General features: G+C 40.7%; 1 protein-coding gene across 4 annotated transcripts in view; it reads left to right on the top strand.

The window, feature by feature from the left end:
- LOC132397135 (activating molecule in BECN1-regulated autophagy protein 1-like) overlaps window positions 1-27,729 on the top strand; it is a 412,487-nt gene that overhangs the window by 56,377 nt on the left and 328,381 nt on the right. For all 4 annotated transcript variants that reach the window (XM_059975484.1, XM_059975485.1, XM_059975486.1 and 1 more), the window contains one exon: window positions 880-2,345. In XM_059975484.1, the coding sequence (XP_059831467.1) occupies window positions 880-2,345 (1,466 nt within the window). The remainder of the gene's footprint in view (window positions 1-879; window positions 2,346-27,729) is intronic.

Raw genomic sequence — 27,729 nt, 5'->3', positions numbered from 1 at the left:
AGAGCTATTAGAGGCTATCAGGTAGTCTGAACAGATCTTTGGGATGTGACTAACCCTCAGCTGCTGATGGTGTTGCCTCAGCAAAACTTCAGGACTGTTGGGAGCTGAACAGTTACGTGAACTTATATTTTATTTATTCTTGAGATGAAGCACGGAGTAGGCCCTTCTGGTTTTTCAGGCTGTTCCGCCCAGCAATCCCTTGGTTTCACCTTAGTCAAATCAAGGGACTATTTAAAATGACCAATTAACCTACCAATCAGTACATTTTTGGATGGTGGGAGGAAACCGGAGCACCTGGAGGAAATCCACGCACTCACCGGGAGAACATACAAACTCCTACGGGCAGTTGCAGGAATTGAACCTGGGCCACTGGTACTGTAAACCGTTGTACGCTACCTGTTGCTTAGAACATGATGGATTCAAGTAACTTCTCAATTAAACTTCAAAACCAATGGTTGCAACGTTGTTTCTTGACCTTTTATAAGGACTTGATCTTACTGCTATCCTGGTGCTGCAAATCCTTGAGTGGAGGTAATTTTTGTGTAAGTGTCTCCTACTGTTCTAGGTTTACATGTTTGGCCAGAGCATCTTCATGGTTGCTCGAATTTCACAAAGTTATTTCAAACAGTAGACCTTTTTGGATCCATGCACTAATAATTTGCCAATGCATCATGAGGAGGCGTGAAAGTATTTCTTGGAGATTTCCCTCCTTTGATGCTGATTGCATTCTAGCTGTCCTCTCACAACCGAGAATTGTGGAGATGCATTTAAAAGGGGGTAGTTGATCTACATGGAGAATTGTTGAAGGGTTAAGCTGTGTTGAATTCTGGAGTTTATGTTCTAATGATTTTCCTTCTCCTTCCTACCCCCTCCCCCCAGAATGATGATGATAGTGAAATTCCATTGGATAACGTTGAAACACCCCAGTATCGCCAGCGATCTTTCCTCCAATCTCAGCCTGTCCGTCGAACACCACTGCTTCACAACTTTCTGCACATGTTGTCCTCACGGTCATCAGATACTTCAACGGGAGACCAGAGCCAGACTGAAGAGAATGCCTTGCCCGCAGGTGAAAGTGGTAGAACTTCCGTGTATGCTGTTCTTCGTGACCGTTTCAGCTATCCAGTACAGGAGTGTGTTCACCACATGGGGTTGGTTTGTTTTTGTAGCCGTTGCTCTACACTGAGGTCATCTTCCTCCTCTTCTGTACCTAATGAAGTCAATACTCCTTCAACATCCTCTGCTACCACCAACTCTACGTCTGCACGGACTGAGCCTCGTATTCCTCCTGAAAGGCCTTTATCCCAACCCGACCCTCGTATTCCCGACCGTCCTTCAGCATTCAGTACTGTTAATTATGAGAATTCTGGTAACTCTCTCAGAAATCTCTCTGCAGCCACTAGCAGGAGGGGTTTATTAGGGCACACGGCATACCAGTCAGGAAGTTTGCAACAATCTAATACCACACCAGCCTACAGGGACCAGAGTCCAAGGTTAAGTGGGACTGATTGGACAAGAACAATGCTAAACATATCACCAAGGTCTGAATTGGAAAGCATGCCACCTCCTAGGACTAGTGCATCTTCTGTAAACTTGCTGTCTGTGCTGAGACAGCAGGAGACAAACACTCAACCTGTTTACACTTTAGCTTCTGAGGGGAGAGGTGTCTCTAGTCCGGGCACAAGTAGTAGTGTCAACACTGGTGCTAACAGCAGTACAGATGAAGAGAGTCCGAACAACCAGTCCTCTGTCAGGAATGTCCTCCAGTGCAACCTGAGCCGTTATTTCATGGAAATGGACCGCTTCCAGGATGTGGATCAGCGAGTTGTTGATGAGTCCAATCAATCCCAGCAGGTGCAGGAGATCCTAAATAACAACATAGAACCTAATAGGGCTGGCCCATCTCAGCAAAATTCTGAAAACACTTCCAGTTCATCAGGTGGACATCTAAGTCGCTGTAGAGCCTGCCATAATCTTTTAACTTTCAACCATGACACTCAGCGATGGGAGCGGACCACACAACTTTTTTCATCAAATGAGAGCAGCTCTTGGCATGTGCCAAACAGTTATGAACCACTAGGGCATGGAAGTAGCCAATCCCCAATGCCACCAAGTAGGGGGATCATGGGCAGGGCTCATGGCTTAAGTAGCTCAGAAGGCAGATTTACCCGTCATGGCTCTGGCCAGCAGGGAGAACGTACAATGGGTCTAACATTTAACAATGAGACGGGACACTGGGAGCGGGTGTACAGTCAACCATCATCAAACAGAATGTCGAATGTTTCACAAGAGGCCTTAAACCAAGAAATGCCTGAAGAAAACTCGGAAGAAAATTTACTGAGAAGGTAATATTTGCTTTTAGCTTTAAGAACATGAATTGAAAAGTAATCTTGCATATCTTTTAATAACACAAAGGAAAAAGCAAACTGACTGTTTAAAGCAATGAACATCTAGTTTATGATTCTGGCATCAATTAAAGTCCACTTGGGGTCTGCCATTTGCATATGAACACATGATATGTGATTGGCATTAAAAAGTCCATGTAAAGCTTAAAGTGAAGCATCTGTTTCATACTTGAGTTAGTTAAGTGTTGTCTTCCGTTATTAAATTCTGTGTTGTTTAGATTTGAGTCTGAAGTATCAATCTTCTATATATTTGGAGATAGTTGGATTCTGGGAATTCCCAATGAAGTTCTTGTGCAGCATTGTTGCTTGTAACAGGAGACATGTCAGCCAATGTGAGCAAAGCAAAGCCCTAACCTGCAATGTAATAATGAACAAATAATCTATTTCCACGTTGTGGATTGAGGTAAAAAGTATTTACCAGAAAGGGGGGGGGGGAACATGGAGTTCGGAGGATTGGGGGGGGGTGGTTTCTTATTGAAACCTATTGGATACTGAAGGGCATGGAGAGAGTGGACGTGGACAGGATGGATCCAAGGGCACAGCCTCAGAACTTGAAATTGAGATGAAAGGGGATTTCTTTAGCCAGAGGCTGGTGGATCTATGGAATATGTTACCTTGGAGGGGTTGTGGAGGCTGAGTCCTTGGGATTATTAATGGCAGAGATTGGTAGGTTCCTAAATTGTAAGGGGTTTAGTGGTTATGGGGGAAAAAGCAAAAGTTCAAAGTAAGTTTATCATCAAAGTATGTATCTATCACCATATACTACCTTGAGATTCTTTTTTAGATTCATTAGAAGAATGGGATTTTTAAAAATCAGCCATAATTGGATGGTGGAGCAGTCTCAATGGGTCCAATGGCCTTATTCTTATAGCCTAACATATCTGTTTTAAATTGTTTTCGTGGGCTGCTTTATACCTTCCTGATTAGTTGGGACATTTATTTAAAATTTCACCTTTTAAGCTGCATATTGATTTTTAAATGTAACATTTGATTACACAATCCTTTACGTAAAAATTTGTCTCTCACAGCCATGGGTTATCTCTGCTTCGCCAATTCTGATATCTTGAGTGCTCTAAATTTTAATCTTTTCATAAATCAGTGACCGTTCGTTCAGCTGCAAATGCTCTGACCTCCAAATCCTTATCTCAATATGTTTGCTGAGCCACCACTCACTCTTTCTTCTGCAAGATCTTTTTTATTTGACCAAGTTAATGCCTCCTCATCAAATTTGTTTTCAGATCTTGTTTACCCATTGAAGTATTCTGGATTGTTTACTAGCAACCCTGGGCCACATATGTTCAAATAAAGTCAGATTTTAATGTTCTGAGCATTGAACCTGAAGTAGAAAAGCTGATTTCATAGATGTTAAAACCTTAAATGTGCCCAACAACATTACAAAGTTGCCTTGGGCATTCTCATTTACAAGAAGACTGTTAGGTACTTTATTATAAATTAACGTTAAATTATTTGAGAGGTGAAACACATAAACAGTGAATAACTGCATGCTGCCTGCTGTCCAATGGTAAGAAACTTGAGGTAGCAGAACACCATCTATACACCACAGGCCAGTTAAAGCTGAAGCAGGTAGCACACCTACAGTTCAAAGTTCAAAGTACCACATACAACCAAGATTCTTCTTCCTGTGGGCATACTCAGTAAATCTATAGAGTAATAACTGTAAACAGGATCATTGAATGAGCCAGAGTGCAGAAGACAACTAGCTGTGCCAATGCAAATATAAATAAATAGCTAGCAATCAATCAATCAATCAGTAAATGAATGTTTAATCCTGATCTCTGCTGTCTGTGTGGAGTTTGCACGTTCTTTTTGTAGCCACATGGGTTTCTCTTGGCTGCACTGGTTTCTTTCCACGTCGCTGCAGTGTTATAGAAGATGATGGGCAGGCCGGGGAAGAGATGTTGCTGTTCAGCTGTCAAATGTGGAGTTTAAAGCTGCACCCTGGCCAGTAAGATGAGTGCAGCTGTAAATGTGAAGGGAGGAAGAGAGTTAATGTTTCTATCAGAATATTTATTCTTTCTCACTCTCACCGGGATCAGACTGGACTCCTAAGAATTTTCAGAAATTTCTGCTTTTACTTTTGTCCCTATCAGCTAAATATCTCCTGGATTTGACTTCATTTATTCAACAATTCCCATTCCCCTGCTCCAATAGGATGAATACCACTGCTTCCGAGCCACAGTGAATAAACAACCTTCTCTGAACACGCAATTAAACAGCAAGTTAACTATTCGGTTTCTGTTGCTGGAAAAAAAACCTAATTAGAAAAGGTACCCTTGTGATTTAAAAATGGTTAGAGTTATATTTTGAAAATGCTCCCACAAAAATCAAGCAGTGAAAATAATGAGATATCATAAAGGTTTGGACAGATTGCTGTTGAAATATTACACATTATTCTGTAGATGCACTAATTATTGTACTGCTTTATGTGCTTCACCATCAGTGTGCCATGTTGATTTCTCTTTTGGCTTGCTTATATATTGGATATGAGGGCCAAAGAATGCTGAGCCAAAAATTAGCTTGTAGTTCCAGTTATCCCTTTTATTTTTAAAGGCTTATCTGCACACCGCGGCAGCAATGCAGATGAGATCAGGCACTCAACAGACACAGACCACAAATGTTTACAGATACGGCCATTCCTTAGGGGTTGTGTTACTCCACCTAACTATGTTAATCTGGAGTGTACTAAGTATTGGGGTCATTCACTCCAACTGTCCACCACAGGCACTCAGCACAAATACCTCCTCTCCTCGGTAAAAGTGTTCCCATGATTTGTTGCTTCATGGCTGATATTGGTGGGACAGAGCCAGTACCACAGCTTCTCCATGCTGAGTTCTGAGGTTCAAGGCTGCACAATGAATGCCGTCTCCCTCTCTGTGTAGCTATGTACCTCTTCCAGAGAGTGATGAGAGAATTTGTGAATACATGGAACAGGTGCTGCTGGTCCCCAGTTAGAACCACACTCATCTAACTGGCCAGGGTGCAGCTCTGAGCTCTACATATGACAACTTCTGCCTGCCTGCTCACCATCTGCCTTGATCTGCATTGAGTATTGATATTAGAGGATCGCCTTAATAAATCAGCTGTCTGCAGAATGCACTCATCACAATGTGAAACTGTCATTGTATTGCATATCTAGTGGACCAAGCAACTGTTTGTGTCACAAGAGTTTGACATTTTTCTGTGCACTGATGCATTCAAAGTAACTGTTTCGGTATAAATATTGAGTTTTCTCTTTCCATGCAAGCCTTATTGATGCATAAGCCCTACTAGGGAGTATGGATGAACTGTCTTATCCCATAGCCATTGATCCTGTTTATCATAATTATAGACTCTGGGTGTTTGCTAGAGAGTGGGTGAAAGCAGATTTCCACATCTTCTTTTGTTCACTAGTTCAACATATAGTAGCTTATAAATTTATCTCCTCCATCCAATCCCACTGCTACATGAAGACATGGGAGCTACAGATGCTGGAATTTGGAGCAACACACAAAACTCTGGAGGAACTCATCAGATCAGACAACATCTATGGAGGGAAATGGACAGTTAACTTTTCACATCAAAACCCCTTCATCTAAGAAATAGTGTAGAAAGGTGGAGAAAAGAGCTAGCAATTGATAGTGTGGGAGTGAGGTGTGGTTAATAGCCAAGTGAGGTGGGGGGAGAGCGGGAATGAAGTCAGAAGCTGGGAGGTAATGGGTGGCAGTAATCAGGATGAAGATGATGGAATCTGATGGGAGATGAAGATAGAGCATGAAATAAAGAGAGGGGATGCAAGGTGAACATTGGGGCACTTCCTGTTGTCATCTCTGCTTCTAATCTCTGTTTTGCTGCAGTAATACAAAACAACTGGAGAGCATCTAGCTGTAGATCAATAGCAGTTGGTATGAAATTCACTTGATACTGTGACCTAGTGATTTGGGGAAAAAATACTCTGAAGTAAACCAAAGAAGTACAAAATTATCTTAAGTTTTGCATAATGGCAGTGACTTCTTAACTGACCAATGAAATATAAATGATAATCAATTTTGAAAAATGGTCACAATACTCCTGACCCTAACACTAACCCAACTGCTTAGTAAACTGTACAATTAACTTCCATTCAGTGTGCAGACCATTGTAATCTGCAAACTGTAATTTGTAATTTATTTTATTGCCCTATTCATTGTTACTGAGTTTCACACATTTATCTGAGTAACTCCTGTATTTGGCAAAGGGGTATATTTTTCCTTCCACGTCCAACACATCATTCTCCACAACTTCCATCATCTCTAAAGGGATCCCACCACCAAGTATATCTTTACCTTCCCACCTCTCTCTGCTTTCCACATGGATCACACCTTGTATGATTCCTTTGTACATTCGTCACTCCCTTCTAATTTCCCTCCTTATAATTGCCCTGCAAGCAGTCATAGTACCACACCTGTCCATTCATCTCCTCACTCACTTTCATTCAGGACTCCAAACAGTCCTTCCAGGTGAGGCAACACTTCACCTGTGAAGCTGCTGTGGTCATCCATTGTGTCCGGTGCAGCCTCTTGTACATGGGGGAAACCCGTTGTAAATTGCGGACCACTTTGTCAAGCACCTCCACTTCATCTGTCAAAAGCAGAATTTCCTGGTTGCCAAACATTTTAATTCCCATTCCTATTCCCATTCCGACATGTCAGTCCATAGCCGCCTGTTGTGCCAAGATGAGGCCACCCTCGGTGGAGGAGCAGCACCTTGTATTCTGTCTGGGATGCCTCCAACCTGAAGGCATGAATATTAATTTCTCCTTCCGGTATTAAAAAAATTCCCTTTCCCTCCCTCCTACTTCTACTAGGTATATGATAGGTATATGGACAGGAAAGGAGTGGAGGGTTATGGGCTGAGTGCGGTTAGGTGGGACTAGGTGAGATTAAGAGTTCGGCATGGACCAGGAGGGCTAAGATGGCCTGTTTCCGTGCTGTGATTGTTATATGGTTACTCTCCACTCTGACCTCTTACGTCTTCTCACCTGCCTGTGGCCTCTCCCTGAATCCCTTTCTTCTATGTCCAATCTCCTGTCCTATCAGATCCCTTCCCCTCCACCCCTTTATCTTTCCTACCCATCTGGCTTCACCTGTCATCTTCTAGCTAGTCTCCTTTACCTTCCCCACCTTTTTATTCTGGCACCTTCCCCTTTCCTTTCCAGTGCTAGTGAAGGCCTGAAACATCGATTATTTATTCATTTTCATTTATGCTGCCTGACCTGCTGTGTATGTTGCTTTGGATTTCCAGAATCTGCAGAATTTTGTGTGTTTATATTTTACCTTTTTTCAGTTCTGTCCAGATATGTGCAGGAGGTTTAATTACGATTCCAAATCTTGGTCCAGGTTGCTGAATATGTTGCTCAGCAACCTTGCTGACAGAGAAAATAACTTAAACGAGTGTCGTAGTTACATTGTCAGTTTTCATAAATATTTCTGTCTATCAGTGGGTGGAAAATCTGACAGTCACTGTTTAATTTGACTTGCCTTTTAATTCATACTGAAGTCATTTTAAAAAAATCACTTTTTCATGTTTGATTTAATTACATTTTCTGTAGCAATGTATATAGCTTTGGTCTCAACAAGATGGGTTCTCACAATGAAAAGCATAGTGCTTGGGCTTGGTGCTTGTCACTTTAAGTTAAGTTTTTGAATGTTAATGTGAGTAAAATACAATTGTGTATGTAATAAAAAAAATAGTTCCAACATAACAAGTATTAAGGCCAACACTTGATGCAGATCTTTGTTCACCTTATTGAAAGGTGAAGCAGAGTTGGAGGAGTGACATGGCTGCCTCATTGTTTCTACTTGTGCTACTATTTTCACACTTTAAAGGTTGGTTTGGAATTTTAAATGTTCCAATGATATTCTCATTCAATCTAAAATCTGCATTGTTTCATCTGAACGTGATTGAAGATTCCAAGTTAGGAAACCTACTTTATGCCTCAGATTTTAGGCACAGAAACATTTAGCGCAGTCACAGAATTTTTGTCTCAGTCTAAAATGTCAACCTCCTTAGATATTTTTCGAAATGCTGTTCCTGGACAGCAATTTGTTTATTTTAAAATACAGATTACAGCATCTATTGTATCCAAGCAATTTTCTCAAATGTGTATGTACAAACATGGGTACATATGAACATGGCAATTAGGAGCAGGAGTAAGCAAGCTCTACTATTTAATAATATATGTGTGATCTGATGGCAATCTCAATACTTTATTCTAGTCTTGGTGTGGTAATCCTTAATCTCTTGTTTTTCAAGAATACTTACATCTATCATTTTAAAATATTCAATCATTCTACATACAATCCCCTTTGAAGAAAAGAGTTTGGAAAACACTCTAGCCTTTGGGGGTGGGATAGAGAATCTCTTATGGCTGATCCTTTAGTTCTTAATAGTAATTCTGAATTCTAGATTAGCCACAAGGCCAAATATCCTTTTCATGTTAATTCTATCAAGAGTCTTCTGTACTCCATATGTTTCAGGCAAGTATACTTTCACTCTTACTGTATATTCTAGATGATGCATATTTAGTTAGTGCAACCTTTCCTCATAATGTAACCTGCCCATTCCAAGTATTAGTTTTGCACATTTCCAAACTGCTTAAGTACGTTACAGCCTTTTGTCTGATTGCCTTATTTACCTCTAATTGAGCTCTGGGACAGCAGTTTGTTGAAACAGCTTTGTGAAGTAATTTTGCTTTGGTGTACTTGCCGCCTTAGGTTTTTTTTCTATTCCCTTTTGCATTGGAACATGGCATCCATTACCAGTGCCCTCTTATGTAGCTTTTGGTGAACATGGTGATTGGTAATCATATCAAGATGTTGAAAAATCCCATCATGTATTAGATACAGAATTGAGAAATGTCTTGTGTTTAAAGCCCCCTAACTAAAACAATCAAACATTCCTGGTTTTGCTGTGCTAAAAGGTTACTCATTCTTCCATACCACTGAAAGTAATTGATAGCAGCCAGATATACAACAAAGAACAAGTACAGCACCAGACAAGCCCTTCTGTCCATAATGTGATGCTAATGATTCCCAAAGTTGAACAAAGGGAACTATGGAGCTATGAGGGAGGAGCTGGCCAAAGTTCAATGAAACAATACCCTAGCAGGGAAGACAGTGGAACAACAATGGCAGGTATTTCTGGAAATAATGCAGGATTGGTTCATTCCAAAGAGGAAGAAAGATCCTAATGGGAGTAAAAGGTGGCCGTGGATGATGAGGGAAGTAAAGGGCAGTATAAAAATAAAAGAGAAGTAAAACATAGCAAAGATGAGCGGGAAACCGGAGGACTGGGAAGCTTTTAAAGAGCAACAGAAGATAACAAAAAAGGCAATACTCCAAGAAAAAGTGAGGTACAAAGGTAAGCTAGCCAAGAATATAAAAGAGGATAGTAAAAGCTTCTTTAGGTATGTGAATAGAAAAAAATAGCGAAGACCAAAATTGGACCATTGAAGCCAGAAAAGGGTGAATTTATTATGGGAAACAAGGAAATGGCAGATGAGTTGAACAAGTACTTTGGATCTGTCTTCACGAGGGAAGACACAAGTAATCTCCCAGATGTAATAGTGGTCAAAGGAACTAGGGTAAAGGATGAACTGAAGGAAATTTATATTAGGCAAGAAACAGTGTTGGATAGACTGTTGAGTCTGAAGGCTGATAAGTCCCCGGGACCTGATGGTCTGCATCCCAGGGTACTTAAAGAGGTGGCTCTAGAAATTGTGGATGCATTGGTAACCATTTTCCAATGTTCTATAGATTCAGGAACAGTTCCTGCTGACTGGAGGGTGGCTAATGTTGTCCCACTTTTCAAGAAAGGAGGGAGAGAGAAAACAGGGAATTACAGACCGGTTAGTGTGACGTCAGTGGTGGGAAAGATGCTAGAGTCAATTATAAAAGATGAAATTACTACACATTTGGATAGCAGTAGAAGGATCAGTCCGAGTTGGCATGGATTTATGAAGGGAAAATCATGCTTGACTAATCTTCTGGAGTTTTTTGAGGATGTAACTATGAAAATGGACAAGGGAGAGCCAGTGGATGTAGTGTACCTGGACTTCCAGAAAGCTTTTGATAAAGTTCCACATAGGAGATTAGTGGGCAAAATTGGGGCACATGGTATTGGGGGCAGAGTACTGACATGGATTGAAAATTGGCTGACTGACAGGAAACAAAGAGTGGTAATTAACGGGTCCCTTTCGGAATGGCAGGCTGTGACCAGTGGGGTACTGCAAGGTTTTTGTGCTGGGACTGCAGCTGTTTACAATATACATTAATGATTTAGATCAGGGGTCAGCAACCTTTACCACTGAAAGAGCCACTTGGACCCGTTTCCCACAGAAAAGAAAACACTGGGAGCCGCAAAACCCGTTTGACATTTAAAATGAAATAACACTGCATACAACGTTTTGTTTTGCCTTAATGCTATGTATAAACAAACTATAATGTGTTGCATTTATGAAATTGATGAACTCCTGCAGAGAAAACGAAATTACATTTCTGCATGCAACAGAAACATTTTGAACTCCGAAAAAAAGACGTTAGGTTAAAGGTTACTTTTAAGTAAAATACTCAACGTCTATTTGAGTCCTTCTTGTATTTATGAAAAACGCCAAACTTAAATTTGCCGCCAGCAGCAAATCAAAAATAACATCAGCCAGCTGTCAGTCTGAAAAATAAAAGGACTATTTCACTGAACAATGAAAACATATGAATATACGTAAAATAATAGGCAATTAAAATATTTATCATACTTGTTCAGGTTGACTCACACCTGACAATGCAGTCGCATCCAGTAGGGATGGATCGATGCTTAGGGGAGTGACCGGGAAGGATAATGTGTTTTTTTCCTCTCTGAACTCACAGAAGCATTTCCCAAACGATGTTTGCATTGCGATGATTGCAGAATGTAAATACTCCGAATTTATCATGTCGTGACATTGTTTGAACTCTCTCAAATTGGGCAAGTGAGACAATGTGCCTTTCTGTAAATCTCTGGCAAGCAACGTCAACTTGCGCTCGAATGCCAAAACATCCTCCAACATGTGCAGGGCTGTACGTCCTTACCCCGTTGAAGAGCTGTGTTCAGCGTGTTCAGGTGCGCTGTCATGTCTACCATGAAGTGTAGCTTTTCCAGCCACTCTGGCTGTTCCAGCTCAGGAAAGTTGAGCCCTTTGCTGCCCAGGAAAGTTTTCACTTCTTCCAGACACGCGACAAAGCGTTTCAGCACCTCCCCTCTGGACAGCCAGCGATAAAAACACGTAGCGGTTGCTACACGCAGTCAGTAAACTGCAGTCAAAGATAGCTTTATTCGAACTAAACAGCCTTGCTTTTAAGCCTCCCTCAACCCGCCCCCCATGGGCGCGGATGCTGCAAAAGACACGTACTCACAAACCCCCGTAGGCTATCTCCCTTAGCCTGAACACTGGCTAATTGTGAGCCGGTTCGGATGTGTCAGGAAATGGGTCGCCACAACATCTTATTTAGATTGTACAAGATCACCATAATCTTCAAATTTAGATTTACATTTCAAAAACTAACAAACTAACATAAAATACATTTTAATTAAATACTGACCATGTAGCGGTGTGCTACACGCAGCGCTAAAATTACGACACGGAGTCGGTAACTGCAGTCGAAGGAAAAAACCTTATTCGAAATCTTCAGCCTCACTTTTAAGCCTCCCTCAACCTGCCCCCCATGGCGCAGAGGCTCCAAAGCTCTGTGCTCGCAAACCCCCGTAGGCTATCTAATTGTGAGTCGGTTCGGATGTGCCAGGAAAAGGGTCGCCACAACCAATTATTTCCCAAAGTAACAGGGAGCCGCAGCACAGACGTAAAAGAGCCACATGTGGCTCCGGAGCCGCGGGTTGCCGACCCCCGATTTAGATGAAGGGATTAAAAGTAACATTAGCAAATTTGCTGATGACACAAAGCTGGGTGGCAGTGTGAAATGTCAGGAAGATGTTATGAGAATGCAGGGTGACTTGGACAGGTTGGGTGAGTAGGCAAATGTATGGCAGATGCAGTTTAATGTGGATAAATGTGAGGTTATCCATTTCGGTGGCAAGAACAGGAAGGCAGATTACTATCTAAATGGAGTCAAGTTAGGAAAAGGGGAAGTACAACGAGATCTAGGTGTTCTTGTACATTAGTCAATGAAAGCAAGCATGCAGGTACAGCAGGCAGTAAAGAAAGCTAATGACATGCTGGCCTTTATAACAAGAGGAATTGAGTATAGGAGTAAAGAGGTCCTTCTGCAGCTGTACAGGGCCCTGGTGAGACCCCACCTGGAGTATTGTGTGTAGTTTTGGTCTCCAAGTTTGAGGAAGGACATTCTTGCTATTGAGGGAGTGCAGCGTAGGTTCACAAGGTTAATTCCTGGAATGGCGGGACTGTCATATGTTGAAAGATTGGAGTGACTGGGCTTGTATACACTGGAATTTAGAAGGATACGAGGGGATCTGATTGAAACATATAAGATTATTAAGGGACTGGACACACTGGAGGCAGGAAGCATGTTTCCGCTGATGGGTGAGTCCAGAACTAGAGGCCACAGTTTAAGAATAAGGGGTAGGCCATTTAGAACAGAGATGCGAAAAGCTTTTTCACCCAGAGAGTGGTGGATCTGTGGAATGCTCTGCCCCAAAAGGCAGTGGAAGCCAAGTCTCTGGATGCATTCAAGAGAGAGTTAGATAGAGCTCTTATAAATAGCGGGGTCAAGGGATATGGGGAGAGGGCAGGAACGGGATACTGATTGTGTATGATCAGCCAAGATCACAGTGAATGGCGGTGCTGGCTAGAAGGGCTGAATGGCCTACTCCTGCACCTATTGTCTACTGTCTAAACTAAACTAATCTCTTCTGCCTGTACATGGTGCATATCTCTACATTGCTGCATATTCATGTGCCTATGTAAGAGTCTCTTAAATGCTCCATCATGTCTGCTCCCACCATCACCCCAGACAGTTCATTCCAGGTTCCCACCATTCTCCTCTGAACTCACCCCCTTCCCCCACCTAAACTTAAATGCATGCCCTCTAGTTTCAGACCTTTTGACCTTTGGGAGAACAATACTAGCTGTCTGTGAGTCTATCAGGTCTCCCTCGGCTTCCACTGCTTCAGAGAAAACAACAAGATATCCACCATCTCCTTTATATCACATGCTCCAATCCAGGCAGTCCTGGAATGCCTCTTCCTGTACCTTTTTCAAACTATGTATACTCTTCTAATGGCACAGACACAATCTGTATTTACTGATAAGTACCTTCTATTATCTCAACTGATAGGCATGTGAATTTACAAACTGACTGTGTGCACACCCACTAGGATTCCCTGACCTTCCACAAAACGGTTAAAGAATAGAAAAGGTAATACCTATGGGGAAAACAGTTCATCAGTGTTCCTCGTGGTTCTGATATAATAACCATGTGTCCAACATGGGCCATCCACATCTGCAGTTGCTTCAGAGTTGTCACTGCTTTCCATTCAAAGCCCCCTATTCTTATACTCTTATCACTTCAAATGTGCTTCAATCTCATTGGCTCTGGCCTATCTGGTTTGTGTGCCAGCTGCCCATTAGCTCTGGTCCATCATTTTAATGCACTTTTTACAAGTGACAACTTGTAATTGATGTCTCTCTTTGTTATGAGTCAGAGCAGAGCAGCCAGTTACTAGACTTGAGTTACTCAGGTTAGACAAAGACTCCCCTATTCATAAACCTGCATGTCAAACTTTCTAAAGAACACCTCGCAGTTTGTTTGGAAATGATCTCTAATTCAGCAAATTATCAGGAGCACCTTTGTGTCCATTTTAAAGCACTTTGATACAGCTGTTCCTGAACAAAACCAGTACACGAGAGCTCACAAAATGAAGGTTACAGAGCAGGCTTCACAAAATGACAAACTCCATTCCTCTAATCAAAGACAATTGGTGTATATACTGCTACCACCCTTGCCTCATTCCTATTCACTGTTGTAGATTGTAGTTCTTTCTGGCCAACAAATGGGAACACCACAATGGAATACAGTTCTCCAGATGAACTTGATACCTCAAGGCATTCAGGCAGGCAACCCATGCAGTGCCTTTAACACTATCAGTACGTGCCCCAGGTTCGCTCTGTATATCAACGGAATTGAGAGTTTTGCCATTAATGCAACAGCTCATATTTTATTGGATTAATCTGCCATTTTTCCACATGTATCTGCAACTGATCTTTACCCTGCTGTATCCTATGGCAGTCTTCTACACTGTCCACAATGTCACCAATCTTTGTGCCCTCTGCAACTTACTAACCAATCTATCCATGTTTTGACAAGTCACAAACAGTGATAGTCACAGTATGGATCCCTGTGGAACACTGCCCGTCATGGACCTTCTGCAAGAAGAAGAGCCATTGATCACCGACTTCTGTCTGATATAGGCAAGCCGATTTGGAACAAGATGAAAAGTTACCAAATGGTCAATTCACCATGGATGGCAGGTATCTTAATCTTCATGGCAAAGACATGGCAGACCAATTGAATAACTACTTTGGTTCTGTCTTCACTAAGGAGGACATAAATAATCTTCCACAAATAGTAAGGGACCGAGGGTCTAGTGAGATGGAGGAACTGAGGGAAATACATGTTAGTAGGGAAGTGGTGTTAGGTAAATTGAAGGGATTAAAGGCAGATAAATCCCCAGGGCCAGATGGTCTGCATCCCAGAGTGCTTAAGGAAGTAGCCCAAGAAATAGTGGATGCATTAGTGATAATTTTTCAAAACTCCTTAGATTCTGGATTAGTTCCTGAGGATTGGAGGGTGGCTAATGTAACCCCACTTTTTAGAAAAGGAGGGAGAGAGAAACCGGGGAATTATAGACTGGTTAATCTGACATCTGTGGTGGGGAAAATGCTAGAGTCGGTTATCAAAGATGTGATAACAGCACATTTAGAAAGAGGTGAAATCATCGGACAAAGTCAGCATGGGTTTGTGAAAGGAAAATCATGTCTGACGAATCTTAATAGAATTTTTTTGAAGATGTAACTAGTAGAGTTGATAGGGGAGAGCCAGTGGATGTGGTATATTTAGATTTTCAAAAGGCTTTTGACAAGGCCCCACACAGGAGATTAGTGTGCAAACTTAAAGCACACGGTATTGTGGGTATGGTATTGATGTGGATAGAGAATTGGTTGGCAGACAGGAAGCAAAGAGTGGAAGTAAACGGGACCTTTTCAGAATGGCAGGCAGTGACTAGTGGGGTACCGCAAGGCTCAGTGCTGGAACCCCAGTTGTTTACAATATATATTAATGATTTAGACGAGGGAATTAAATGCAGCATCTCCAAGTTTGAGGATGACATGAAGCTGGGCGGTGGTGTTAGCTGTGAGGAGGATGTTGAGAGGATGCAGGGTGACTTGGATAGATCAGGTGAGTGGGCAAATTCATGGCAGATGCAATTTAATGTGGATAAATGTGATGTTATCCACTTTGGTTGCAAGAACAGGAAAACAGATTATTACCTGAACGGTGGCCGATTAGGAAAAGGGGAGATGCAACGAGACCTGGGTGTCATTGTACACCAGTCATTGAAGGTGGGCATGCAGGTACAGCAGGCAGTGAAAAAGGCAAATGGTATGTTGGCATTCATAGCAAAAGGATTTGAGTACAGGAGCAGGGAGGTTCTACTGCAGTTGTACAAGGCCTTGGTGAGACCGCACCTAGAATATTGTTTGCAGTTTTGGTCCCCTAATCTGAGGAAAGACATTCTTGCCATAGAGGAAATACAGAGAAGATTCACCAGATTGATTCCTGGGATGGCAGGACTTTCATATGAAGAAAGACTGGATCGACTAGGCTTATACTCACTGGAATTTAGAAGATTGAGGGGGGATCTTATTGAAACATATAACATTCTAAAGGGATTGGACAGGCTAGATACAGGAAGATTGTTTCCGATGTTGGGGAAATCCAGAACGAGGGGTCACAGTTTAAGGATAAAGGGGAAGCCTTTTAGGACTGAGATGAGGAAAAACTTCTTCGCACAGAGAGTGGTGAATCTGTGGAATTCTCTGCCACAGGAAAGAGTTGAGGCTGGTTCATTGGCTATATTTAAGAGGAAGTTAGATATGGCCCTTGTGGCTAAAGGGTTCAGTGGATATGGAGAGAAAGCAAGTACAGGGTTCTGAGTTGGATGATCAGCCATGATCATACTGAATGGCGGTGCAGGCTTGAAGGGCCAAATGGCCTACTCCTGCACCTATTTTCTATGTTTCTGTAGCAGCCTACCACGAGGGACCTTATTGAATAACTTGCTAAAATTAATCAACAACATCCATTATCTTATCCTCATCAGTTACCTTTGTCACCTCTGCAAAATGCTCAATAAAGTTTGTAAGATGTGATCTACCCTGCACAAAGTTATTTTGACTGTTTCAAATTGGGGCATGCTTTTCCAAATGCATATAAATCCTATCCCTACAAATCACCTGTCTATAATTTCCAGGAATATCTTTATTTCTCTCCTTCAACAAAGGACTAACTTAGTTGTTAGTCTTTAAGACCTTGCCTGTGAGTAATGAGAACACAAAGATCTTGGTCAATCTCATCTCTTAACATTTCCAATAAACTGTGGAGTATATTCAAACAGGCCTTGGGGACTTATTTACATAATGTTCTTCAAGAGGTCCAGCATTACCATTTTATTTATCTCAATAAGCCTTATCAGATAAGACCATAAGACATAGAAGCAGAATTAAACCCATTGAGTCTGTGTGCCATTCCATCAGGGCTGATTTATTATCCCTCTCAACCCCATTCTCCTGCCTTTCTCTCATAATCGTTGACTCCATTAAAAATATAGAATCTATCAACCTCTTTAAATATACTGTTTGACTTGACTTCCACATTTGTCTGTGACAGTGTATTCCACGGGCTCACCACTGTCTGGTAAAAGAAATTTCTCCTGATCTCTGTTCCAATGGGACGTCCTTGTACTCTGAGGCTGTGTCTTCTGGTCCTTGACAACCCCACAATAAGAATCATCCTCTTCATGTCCACTCTATCTAGGACTATCAATATTCAATTATTTTCAGTGAATTTTCCCCTCCTCCTCCACCATTCTTCTTAGGCCCAGTGAGTACAGGTCCAGGGCCATTGAATACTCCTCATATGTTATCCCTTTTACTCCCAGAATAATTCCTGTGAACCACCTCCTCGTCCTCTCCAATGTCAACGCATCCTTTTTTAGATAACGAGCCCAAAACTACTCGCAATTCTCCCAAATGCGGTCTGACCAATGTCGTATAAAGCCACAGCATTACATCCTTGCTTTTATATTCTCGTCCTCTCAAAATGAATGCTAATATTGCATTTGCCTTCCTTACTACTGACTTAACCTGCAAGTTAATCTTTAGGGAATTCTGCACCAGGATGCCCAAGTTTCTTCGCACCTTTGCTGAATTTACTCCCTGTTGCAATGCTCCAACTGATTTTACTATCCTCCACACACTTATCCTTGGTGAATTTCAAAGTATTCATTCACTCATCCGCATCTTCCACCTTTATATACATGTTCCCTCCTTTTAACAGTTCTACCCAGTCCCTAGTTATCCTCTTGTTCATGATATGTGTATGCACAAAAATATTGCAACTTTTTACCCTGTCCACTACCCAGCTTCACTTTATGTATACCATTGAATTCAGTTTCTGTTACTTTAAGGACACCAGTTTCCCACTGACCTCTCTCATCCTTAAACTGTATTTGAAATTCTTCCATTCTGTGATCACTGTTTCCAAAGGGATCATTTACTGTGAAATAATTAAATAATCTTGTTTATTTGTACAGTACCAGATTGCATCTTAAATGCTCTCTGTGTGGTTCCTCAATGTATTGTTCTGAAACCATCCTGAATACACTGTATGAACTTGTCCTCCAGCCAGTCATTACTAATTTCTCCAGTCTTTATGATTTAAAATTGTCCATGATTATTGATGTACCTTTCTAAAAAGACTCCATTAGTTCCTTTTTCATGTCAGTTCCTACCAGTAACTTCTCAGCTTTATAATTTCCCTGCACTACGCAAGCTGATTTAAAACATGTTTTAAAGCCATATCACCCCTCATTTATGATAGTGATCTCATCCTTTATTAAGAGAGCTAATTCTTTACATTGTCATTTCCACATAAACTTTTGGAAAAACCTTGAATTTTAGAATCCCAAGTCTATTTGCAATCACATCTCTGTAGTGATTGTTGAATTGTACTTACTTCTGTAGCGCAGTAACCAATTTGTGCACAGTGGAAGCAACATGGTAAAAGGAGCAATAAGCATGATTTGTTTGATAGACTGTTAAATGAACATTGGTCAGATCTGCATGAAAACTGAATGGGCAAGTTCTTGATTTAATCTTTCATTTCAAGTTGGGACTTCTTGCTGCTGGAATTCTTCCTTGTTATTAAGAAACTCTATGTCCATTTAATATAATGATGTTTGATATATGCTGATAAAGAATTTCCTGATCTTTGGGCAAGTATCAAAAAGCAGTGAATCATTGAAGCATCTGGCTTTCTCTTTGATAACTGACCAATTCTACCCTCTGTTGATGGATGTAAGATTAAGATAATTTGCAAATTTCATTTTATTATTTTTATATGTTGCATGATGCATGTTTTCTCTGCTGTATTTTCTCTGTCCATTTGATGGTGCTGTCGTGTTGCGCATCACTGAAAGCAATATTTTCCTTTTACATGTTTAAAAGCAAATTGAAGGAAGTTTGATACAAAGAAAGCTAAGATTTTTTTTGCAGTATGTTGCTTTAAAAATGTTTTTAACAAGCTTTTTTCCTCCCAATTGAAGGTTATGATATAGCTGAGTATAGGCAGTGACTGGTGGTGGGAGCGAGATCCATATGTGCTCAGCTCAGCCAATTGGACATATACACACTTATCATTGGCTTTTCCTAGCTGCTCTTCTTTCCTTCTCCTCCTGCCTCCTCCAGAGCAGTTGACTACATACCAGAAATTGGCCAGTACTGTGTACATCTGAGTCTGGACCTTATCAGTGTTGATGATTTCATGGTTCTTGGTTTTATTGTTGACTGGTCAATTGAGCAGCCCCAGTTACAATGCTTGGGAAAGTTCTAAATTTTAAAACTTTTGCAAGTGCAAGACTTATTGAAATCAAACATTTGGGGCTTGCTGTTTTTGAAGAAAGTTTTCTTGATACCAGAAAAGAAGAATATTTGATTGAAATTGTTTATTTTAAGGTCAAATGTGGGTGATCATAATTTGGGGAATGAAGTTGGCCAAGTGTATTACAATTAATGCACACAGCGAATCATGAGCATTAGGTTCAATTCAATAATAAACGTTGAGTATTTCCAAGTGGGAATGAGATTAGAAGGAATATTGCACAGGAGAATGGGGGGGGGGGGGGTGGGATGTGCGGTAAAGAAGGCACTTGGTGAAGCCATTAATCTGATATTTTTTCCATCAGAGAAACGGATAGGATATCCAAACTGGAAATCCCTGGATGATGATTAGGAAGTTAAAGTAAATTGGAAATGATCTGTTACAGAATCCAATGGAAAATTGGGAAGAGTACCAAGAATGAATGGAGAAATTGAACATTATGGGTGAGATTGGGGAGAAGAGGAGAATTGTGGTAACCAAACAGGCAGCACAAATAGTGGCTGTAAGAAATAAAACCTGATAGAGATAGAATGCAGAACAGACCAACTGAATGAGTGCAATGCATCTATCATTGGGATAGGATATAGCTAAACATAAAGTTAAATAGCCATTATCAAAATTGAGTATGTTATCTGGTCCATGCAGATATATATTCAGTTCCAGTGCAGTAATGGAAGAACTTATAATCCCACTTGTTCATCCTTCTGAGATACAGTTGTGATAATGATCCTGACAAATTGCAATGTTCCAGCTTTGCTCAAAGGAGCAAATAATAACCCCAGTAATTGCAGGCCTGTCACTCATCATCAGTAAGGAACCATTGTCACGCTTCTGTATTTGAAGAAGTATGGTACAATTTCACATCAGTCAGCATACATTTGTTAAAGGCAAACTGGAACTAGCCTTTGAGCAATTGAATAATGGTGACTAAAGAGAAAATGCTGTAAATGCAGTATAATTAACCATGCGTCAATTTTTGTTTGGAAAAGAATCTTGTGTAATTAGGTAGGACAATGTAAATGTGGATATAAAAGAAGAGTGTAGTTGTGAATGTTTTTTTCTGATTAGAGTTAAATGTGCAGTAGGGGTTTCCAGAATTCAACTTTAGAGCCATTAATTTAGATGTATACTTGATCTGGTTTTAAGTACATCTTTTTTTTATAAATGATAAAAAAAATTTGACAATGAATTAGTTCCTGAGCAGGATAATCTTAAGAGTAAGAGTAATCGGAAGGATTCTACAATCTGGTGACGTAGGCAGATGTAATTCAATATGCATGACTGAAGTCACTGACTTGTGGAGATGTTGAAATTAGGTATTAAACTGGTATATTAATTGTAAAATCAAGCAAAAAGCATCCCTTGAAGTGAAAAATAAAAGCCAATTTTTTAATTTGGATGAATTGATATTATTCAGCTTTGACATTCTCTTCTTGAGCCTTTCAGCTGTTTTTCCAATTCCATTCTCATTCTCTAATCTTTACCTGCTAACAATACAGTAAAGATGTTTGCCATGATTTTTGTTTTTTCAAAACAGCATTTATTGTACTTAGTTTTTGGCTCTGCTGATTACTTTGACTATAAATGGTACAGTTCACATACTAGCAACTATTTACTTCATAAGGAATTTGGTGATGGGCATTAAGGTAGTTAATATTAGAGAGTAGATGAGTCTCCAGAATAGTTAATGCCCACAGATCAAAACCATCATATTCTGATAAGCATTTCTTTGAAAGCTAATGTCCAAATACATTAGTGTGTCCATGATCATAATTCTGCTTGTAAGAAATGGGCACCACACTCTGTGATGTAATATTTCAATGTAATTTCCTATCTGTAAACTCAAACTTCGCAAGTTTTTTGGAACTGCTCCTTACTTTAAGCTAACATCATCGGTTGCCAATCATGAAAGAAGCCTTCATAGAAATAGTTCAAATGGTTCCATTTATTTATTATCAGAGAATGTATACAGTGTACAACCTGAAATTCTTACTCTTCATAGACATCCATGAAAAACAGAAGAACCCCAAAAGAATGAACGGCAGAAACACTATAGAACCCCAAAGCCCCGCTTCTCCTCCCCCATACAAGCAGCAGGAAAGCATTAACTTCCCTCTACTCTTCCCCCCCCCCCACCAAAAGGGAGACCATGATCTGTAGTCAACAAAAACTGTTGTTTACCTGACAGTAACTAATATTGCAATGAAGATTTCATGGGATAAACAATTAACATTAGATTTGTCATTTGATTCTTTCAAAAAATGAAGAACTGCAAATCATTATTATTCATGTGGGTATGAGTGTGCCCTATGTGTTTCTGTACAATGGATGTAATGTAAAACACTTCACGTAAAATTTATGTCTTCTGATGAAAGGCAGTCACTTCTGTTCTGCAACTATTTGTTCAAGCGGAAGGAAGATGGTTTCAAAACATAAATACATTTATCGTTTTGACACCTTCCCAAATGAATATTTTAGTGAAGCACAAATAATAATTACATGTTGCCAAGCATTTCCAGAGATTATATAAGAGTCATAATTGCAGTGTTCTATGCTTAAGTGGTGTAATAGGTGCTCTTCAAATCTTTACCATCTGTTTTTATGATTAGAAAACTCTGGATGTGAAATTGTTGAACTGACGTGAAGCTAGTCTCAATGTAGAAATATTATGAAACCCACCACACCAGTATTAATGTAAACTTTTACACAAGTGTTTTGTTTTCTCTGAGTGAATTATATCAATGTGAGTTTATTGGTAATTTTGATGTATTAATTTGATTTATATTTCACTACCTTATGCAGTGCTCTATTTACCTGCTGAAACTGTGTCACGCTCCAACACATTTACATTGTGCGACCAGTTAAATAATTTCATTCCTTTCTGCCCTTCCGTAATAGGCACTGATTTACACCCTTTTCTCTTTCCACTTTGTACACAGCTGCTCTTTGAGTGGAAAAAACCTTATTTATTGTGCGTTGTATCTGAGATGCAAGTAATTTTATTTTATTTTGGGTAGTCAAAGATAGTGATAATGTGTTTAGTAGCAGAGAATAGTTGGAATTTTTGACAGCTGAGGCAATACCTAAGAAAGAGAAACCTTCAGTTTTCAAAACATCAGTGCATCTTTGTCAGCTTAATGACTTTTGTCAACTTTAGATTCTTAAACATTTCTCAACCTAAATGATAAACTAACTTGTTTTGTGGTTCTTTTGCAGGACCTCAGACTTGTAATATTAACTGTTCAAAGTAAATTTGTTATTAAAGTACCTAAATGTCACCATAAACTACCCTGATTCATTCTCTTCATTGACTGCAGCTCTGCTTTCAACACCATCATCCCCTCAAAACTAATCCAAGACTATGGCCTCAGTTTCTCCCTGTGAAACTGGATCCTGCACAAGGACTTCCAAGACTCTTTGTACCTCAGTTCTTTTGTATTTTTTCTCCATTTAGAAAATAGTCAACCCTTTCATTTCTTCTAACAAAGTGCATGATCATGCATATCCGTCTGCCATTTCTTTGCCCATTCTCCTAACCCAGGGGTCGGCAACGTTTACCACTGAAAGAGCCAATATGGACCCATTTCCCAAAGAAAAGAAAACACTGGGAGCCACAAAATGAAATAACACTGCATACAACGGGTTTTTTTTGCCTTTATGCTATGTATAAACAAACTATAATGTGTTGCATTTATGAAATTGATGAACTCCTGCAGAGAAAACGAAATTACATTTCTGCATGCAACAAAAACATTTTGAACTCCGAAAAAAAGACGTTGGGTTGAAGGTTACTCCATAGTTAGCCTACCTTGGATCGAAGAATTAAAAGAATGCGCGCACTGGCGGGTGTCAGGCATTGGCAGTTGTGATGTATATTAATAGCGATAAAAAAACACGTAGCGGTGTAGCGCTACACGCAGCGCTAAAATAAAGACTGCAGTCAAAGGTAACTTTATTCGAACTGAACAGCCTTGCTTTAAAGCCTCCCTCAACCTGTCCCCGTGGGCGCGGATGCTCCAAAAGACACGTACTCACAAACCCCCGTAGGCTATCTCCCTTAGCCGGAACGGTGGCTAATTGTGAGCCAGTTCGGATGTGCCAGGAAACGGTGTCTCCACAAAGTTTTCAGATTGTACAAGATCACCATAATCTTCAAATTTCGAATTACATTTCAAAAGCTAACAAACCACGGGGAGCCGCATCACAGAGATCAAAGAGCCGCATGTGGCTCCGGAGCCGCAGGTTGCCGACCTCTGTCCTAACCTGTGAACATCCTTCTGTAGCTTCTGTACTTCCTCAACACTACCTGCCCTCCACCTATCTTTGTATCACCTGCAAACTTTGCAACAAAGCCATCCATTCCATCATCCTAATCATTGACATATAACATTGAAAAAAATTGTTCCCACACAGACCCTTGTGGACCGCCACTAGTCAATGGCAGCCAACCAGTAAAGTCTCCATTTATGCCTACTTGTCGCCTCCTACCAATTAGTCACTGCGTTATTCATACTAGAGTCTTTCCTGTAATACCATGGGCTCATAGCTTGTTAAGCAGCCTGGCATGGCACCTTGTCAAAGGACTTCTGAAAATCCAAGTGCACAACATCAACTGATTCTCCTTTGTCTATCCTGCTTGTTATTTCTTCAAAAAATTCAAACAGATTTGTCGGGCAAGATTTTTCCCTTGAGGAAAGCATGCTGACTATGGCCAATTTTATCATGTGCCTTCAAATACCCTGAAACCTTATCCTTAATAATCGACTCCAATATCTTCCCAACTACTGAGTTCAGACTAACTGGCCTAGAGTTTCTTCTGCCTCTCTTCCTTCTTGAATAGTGGAATGACATTTGCAATATTCCAGTCTTCTGGAATCATTGTAGAATCTAGTGATTCTTGAAAGATCATTACTAATGCCTCCACAATCTCTTGCACTCTTCCCCCCCCCCCCCCCCCACTTTCACAGTTGTGTATACCATCTGGGCCAGATAACTTATCTACTGTCTTTCAGTTTCCCAAGAACTTTCTCTCTAGTTATGATAACTTCACACACTTCATGACCCCTGACACCTGGAGCTTCCACCATATTGCTAGTGCCTTCCACAGTGAAGGCTAATGCAAAATACATACTCAGTTCATCCACCATTTCATTGTAGTACATTTCTACCTATCCAGCATTGTTTTCCAGCGGTCTGATATCCACTCGCTTCTGTTTTATACTTCATGTAACTTAAGAAACTTTTGGCATCTCTTTTAACATTATTGGCTAGCTTACTTTTGTATTCCATCTTTACCTTCTTACTGACTTTTTAGTTGCCTTCTGTTGGTATTTGAAAGCTTCCCAATCTTCTAACTTCCCACTAATTTTTGTTATATTGTATGCACTCTCTTTGGCTTTAATGTTGGCTTTGATGTCTCTTGTTAGCTATGGTTGTGTCGCCTTGCCTTTAGAATTTTTCTTCCTCTTTGGTATGTATATATCTTGTGCTTCCAGAAATTCCAGCCATTGCTGCTCTGCTATCATCCTTCCAGTGTTCTGTTCCAACCATTTCTGGCCAACTCCTTTCTCATGTAATTCCCTTTACTCCACTGTAATACTGATGCATCTGATTTTAGCTTCTCCTTCTCAAATTTCAGGGTGAATTGATCATATTATGATCACATGCTCCCAAGGATTCTATTACCTTAAGCTCTGTAATCAGTTCTGGTTCATTGCACAACACCCAATCTAAAATAGATCAACCACGAGCTGCTCTAAAAATCCAGCACCAACCTGTTTTTTCCTCAAACTACTGCATATTCAAGTCGCCAATGATTATTGTAACATTGCCCTTTGTAATTTGTAGGCCACGTCTTTACTACTGTTTGGTGGGGGAGTGGTTCGTATACAACTTCCATCAGGATTTTTTTTTACCTTTGCAGTTCCTTGGCTTGAACCACAATGATTCAACCTTTTCTGACTTTGTGTACCTCTTTCAAATGATTTGATTTAATCTTTTACCATCAGAGCAACACCACGCTCTGCCTTCCTACCTGTCCTTCGATACAGTGTGTATCCTTGGACATTAAGCTTCCAGCTGTAATCCTCTTTTAGCCATGATTCAGTGATGCCTGCAGCATAATACCTGCTACTCTGCAATTCTGCTGCAAGTTCAACTACCTTATTCTGTATAATGTGCTCATTCAAATATCACATCTTTAGTCTTGTTTTCACCCTTTTCGATTTTATCTGCCTTTTATGTCGCAACTCATCCTGTTGTCTGCAATTTTGCCCTATCAACAGCCTCACCTCACTACACATTGCTTCTTTTTGTGAGCCGGCTACCCTAGCTTCAGCACTATCATCCACCTCTCCTACGATACTTATTGTATTGAAATATATGCAGCTTAAGTCACTAGTCACACCATGCTCAACCTTTTGATTCCTAACTTTGTGTGGGGTCTTAGCAACATCTGCCTCCACAAACTCTCCACTAACTGTTCTGGCAGTTTGGTTCCAATCCCCTTGCAACTCTAGTTTATCTCGTACCTCTCCATTTCAAGTGTTTACATTTTTTGTTTATTTATGGATTTACCAGGAGCAGAGTGCTATAGACTTTCTGAAGGCAGATGCGATTAGTTTAATTTGATATTATGATCAGAAAGGACATGGTGGGCAGAAGAACTTGCTCTTGTGCTCTACTGTTCGATGTTTTGTATTTTTCAGTCTGATTTTTCAAAACCCAGAATTTGTATCCAAATTACAGCGGTCATATAATTTCATTTGTGGATACTGGTTATAATATGAGTCGGCAAGTGGTAGGAGGCTAGGTTAGGAAGGTAGAATTGGAGGGCATTTTTTTTTTGAGATGCGTAAGGTTTGGAACCGCAGGAGCTCCCCTCTTCAGAAGGCAAGGAGGCAAAAGACAGGAAATTGCAGGCCAGTTAGCATGATTTCAGTGGTTGGCAAGATGTTAGAGTCTATTATTAAGGATGAGGTTGCGGAGTACTTGGAGGCACATGATAAAATAGGCTAAAGGCAGCATTGTTTCCTTCAGTGGAAATCTTGCTTGACAAATCTCTTGGAATTCTTCAAGGAAATGACAGGCAAGGGAGACAAAGTTGATATTGTTTACTTGGATTTGCAGAAGACCATTGACAAAGTTCTGCATATGAGACTGCTAAACAAGATAAAAGCCCGTGGCATTACAGGAAAGAACCTAGCGTGGATAGATAGAACAAACACGAGGAAATCTGCAGATGCTGGAAAATCAAACAACACACACAAAATGCTGGTGGAACACAGCAGGCCAGGCAGCATCTATAGGGAGAAGTGCTGTCGACATTTTGGGCTGAGACCCTTCGTCAGGACTAACCGAAAGGAAAGATATTAAGAGATTTGAAAGTAGTGGGGGGAAGGAGAAATGTGAAATGATAGGAGAAGACCGGAGGGGGTGGGATGAAGCTAAGAGCTGGAAAGGTGATTGCCGAAAGTGATACAGAGCTGGAGAAGGGAAAGGATCATGGGACGGGAGGCCTCAGGAGAAAGAAAGGGTGGGGGGGAAACACCAGAGGGAGATGGAGAACAGGCAAACAACTAAGTATGTCAGGGACGGGGTAAGAAGGGGAGGAGGGGCATTAACAGAAGTTAGAGAAGTCAATGTTCATGCCATCAGGTTGGAGGCTACCCAGCTGGTATATAAGGTGTTGTTCCTCCAACCTGAGTTTGGATGGATAGAAGTTTGGCTGACTGGCAGGAGGCAGTCTGCAAGGACCTTTTCTGGTTAGCTACCAGTGACTAGCAATGTTCTGCAGTGGTCAGTATTGGGACCACTTCTTTTTGCATTATATGTCAGTGATCAAGCTGATGGAATTGATAGCTTTGTGACCATCCTTGCAGACTGTTCAAGGTTAGGCAGATGAGCAGGTAATGTTGAGGAAGCAGTGAGTCTGCAGGAGAACTTGGACAGTTTAGGAGAATGGGCAAAGAAGTAGCAGATGGAGTACAGTGTAGGGAAGTGCATTGTCTTGTACTCTGGTAGAAAGAATAAAGGCATAGACTATTTTCTAAACAGGGAGAAAATACAGCAATCAGAGGTACAAAGAGACTTGGGTGTCCTTGTCTAGGGTTCTCTAAAAA

This window comes from Hypanus sabinus, chromosome 7, assembly GCF_030144855.1.
Source record: "Hypanus sabinus isolate sHypSab1 chromosome 7, sHypSab1.hap1, whole genome shotgun sequence".
NCBI lineage: Eukaryota > Metazoa > Chordata > Chondrichthyes > Myliobatiformes > Dasyatidae > Hypanus > Hypanus sabinus.
The sequence above is the reverse complement of the archived record's forward strand: the minus strand, read 5'-3'. Positions and strand labels throughout refer to the sequence as shown.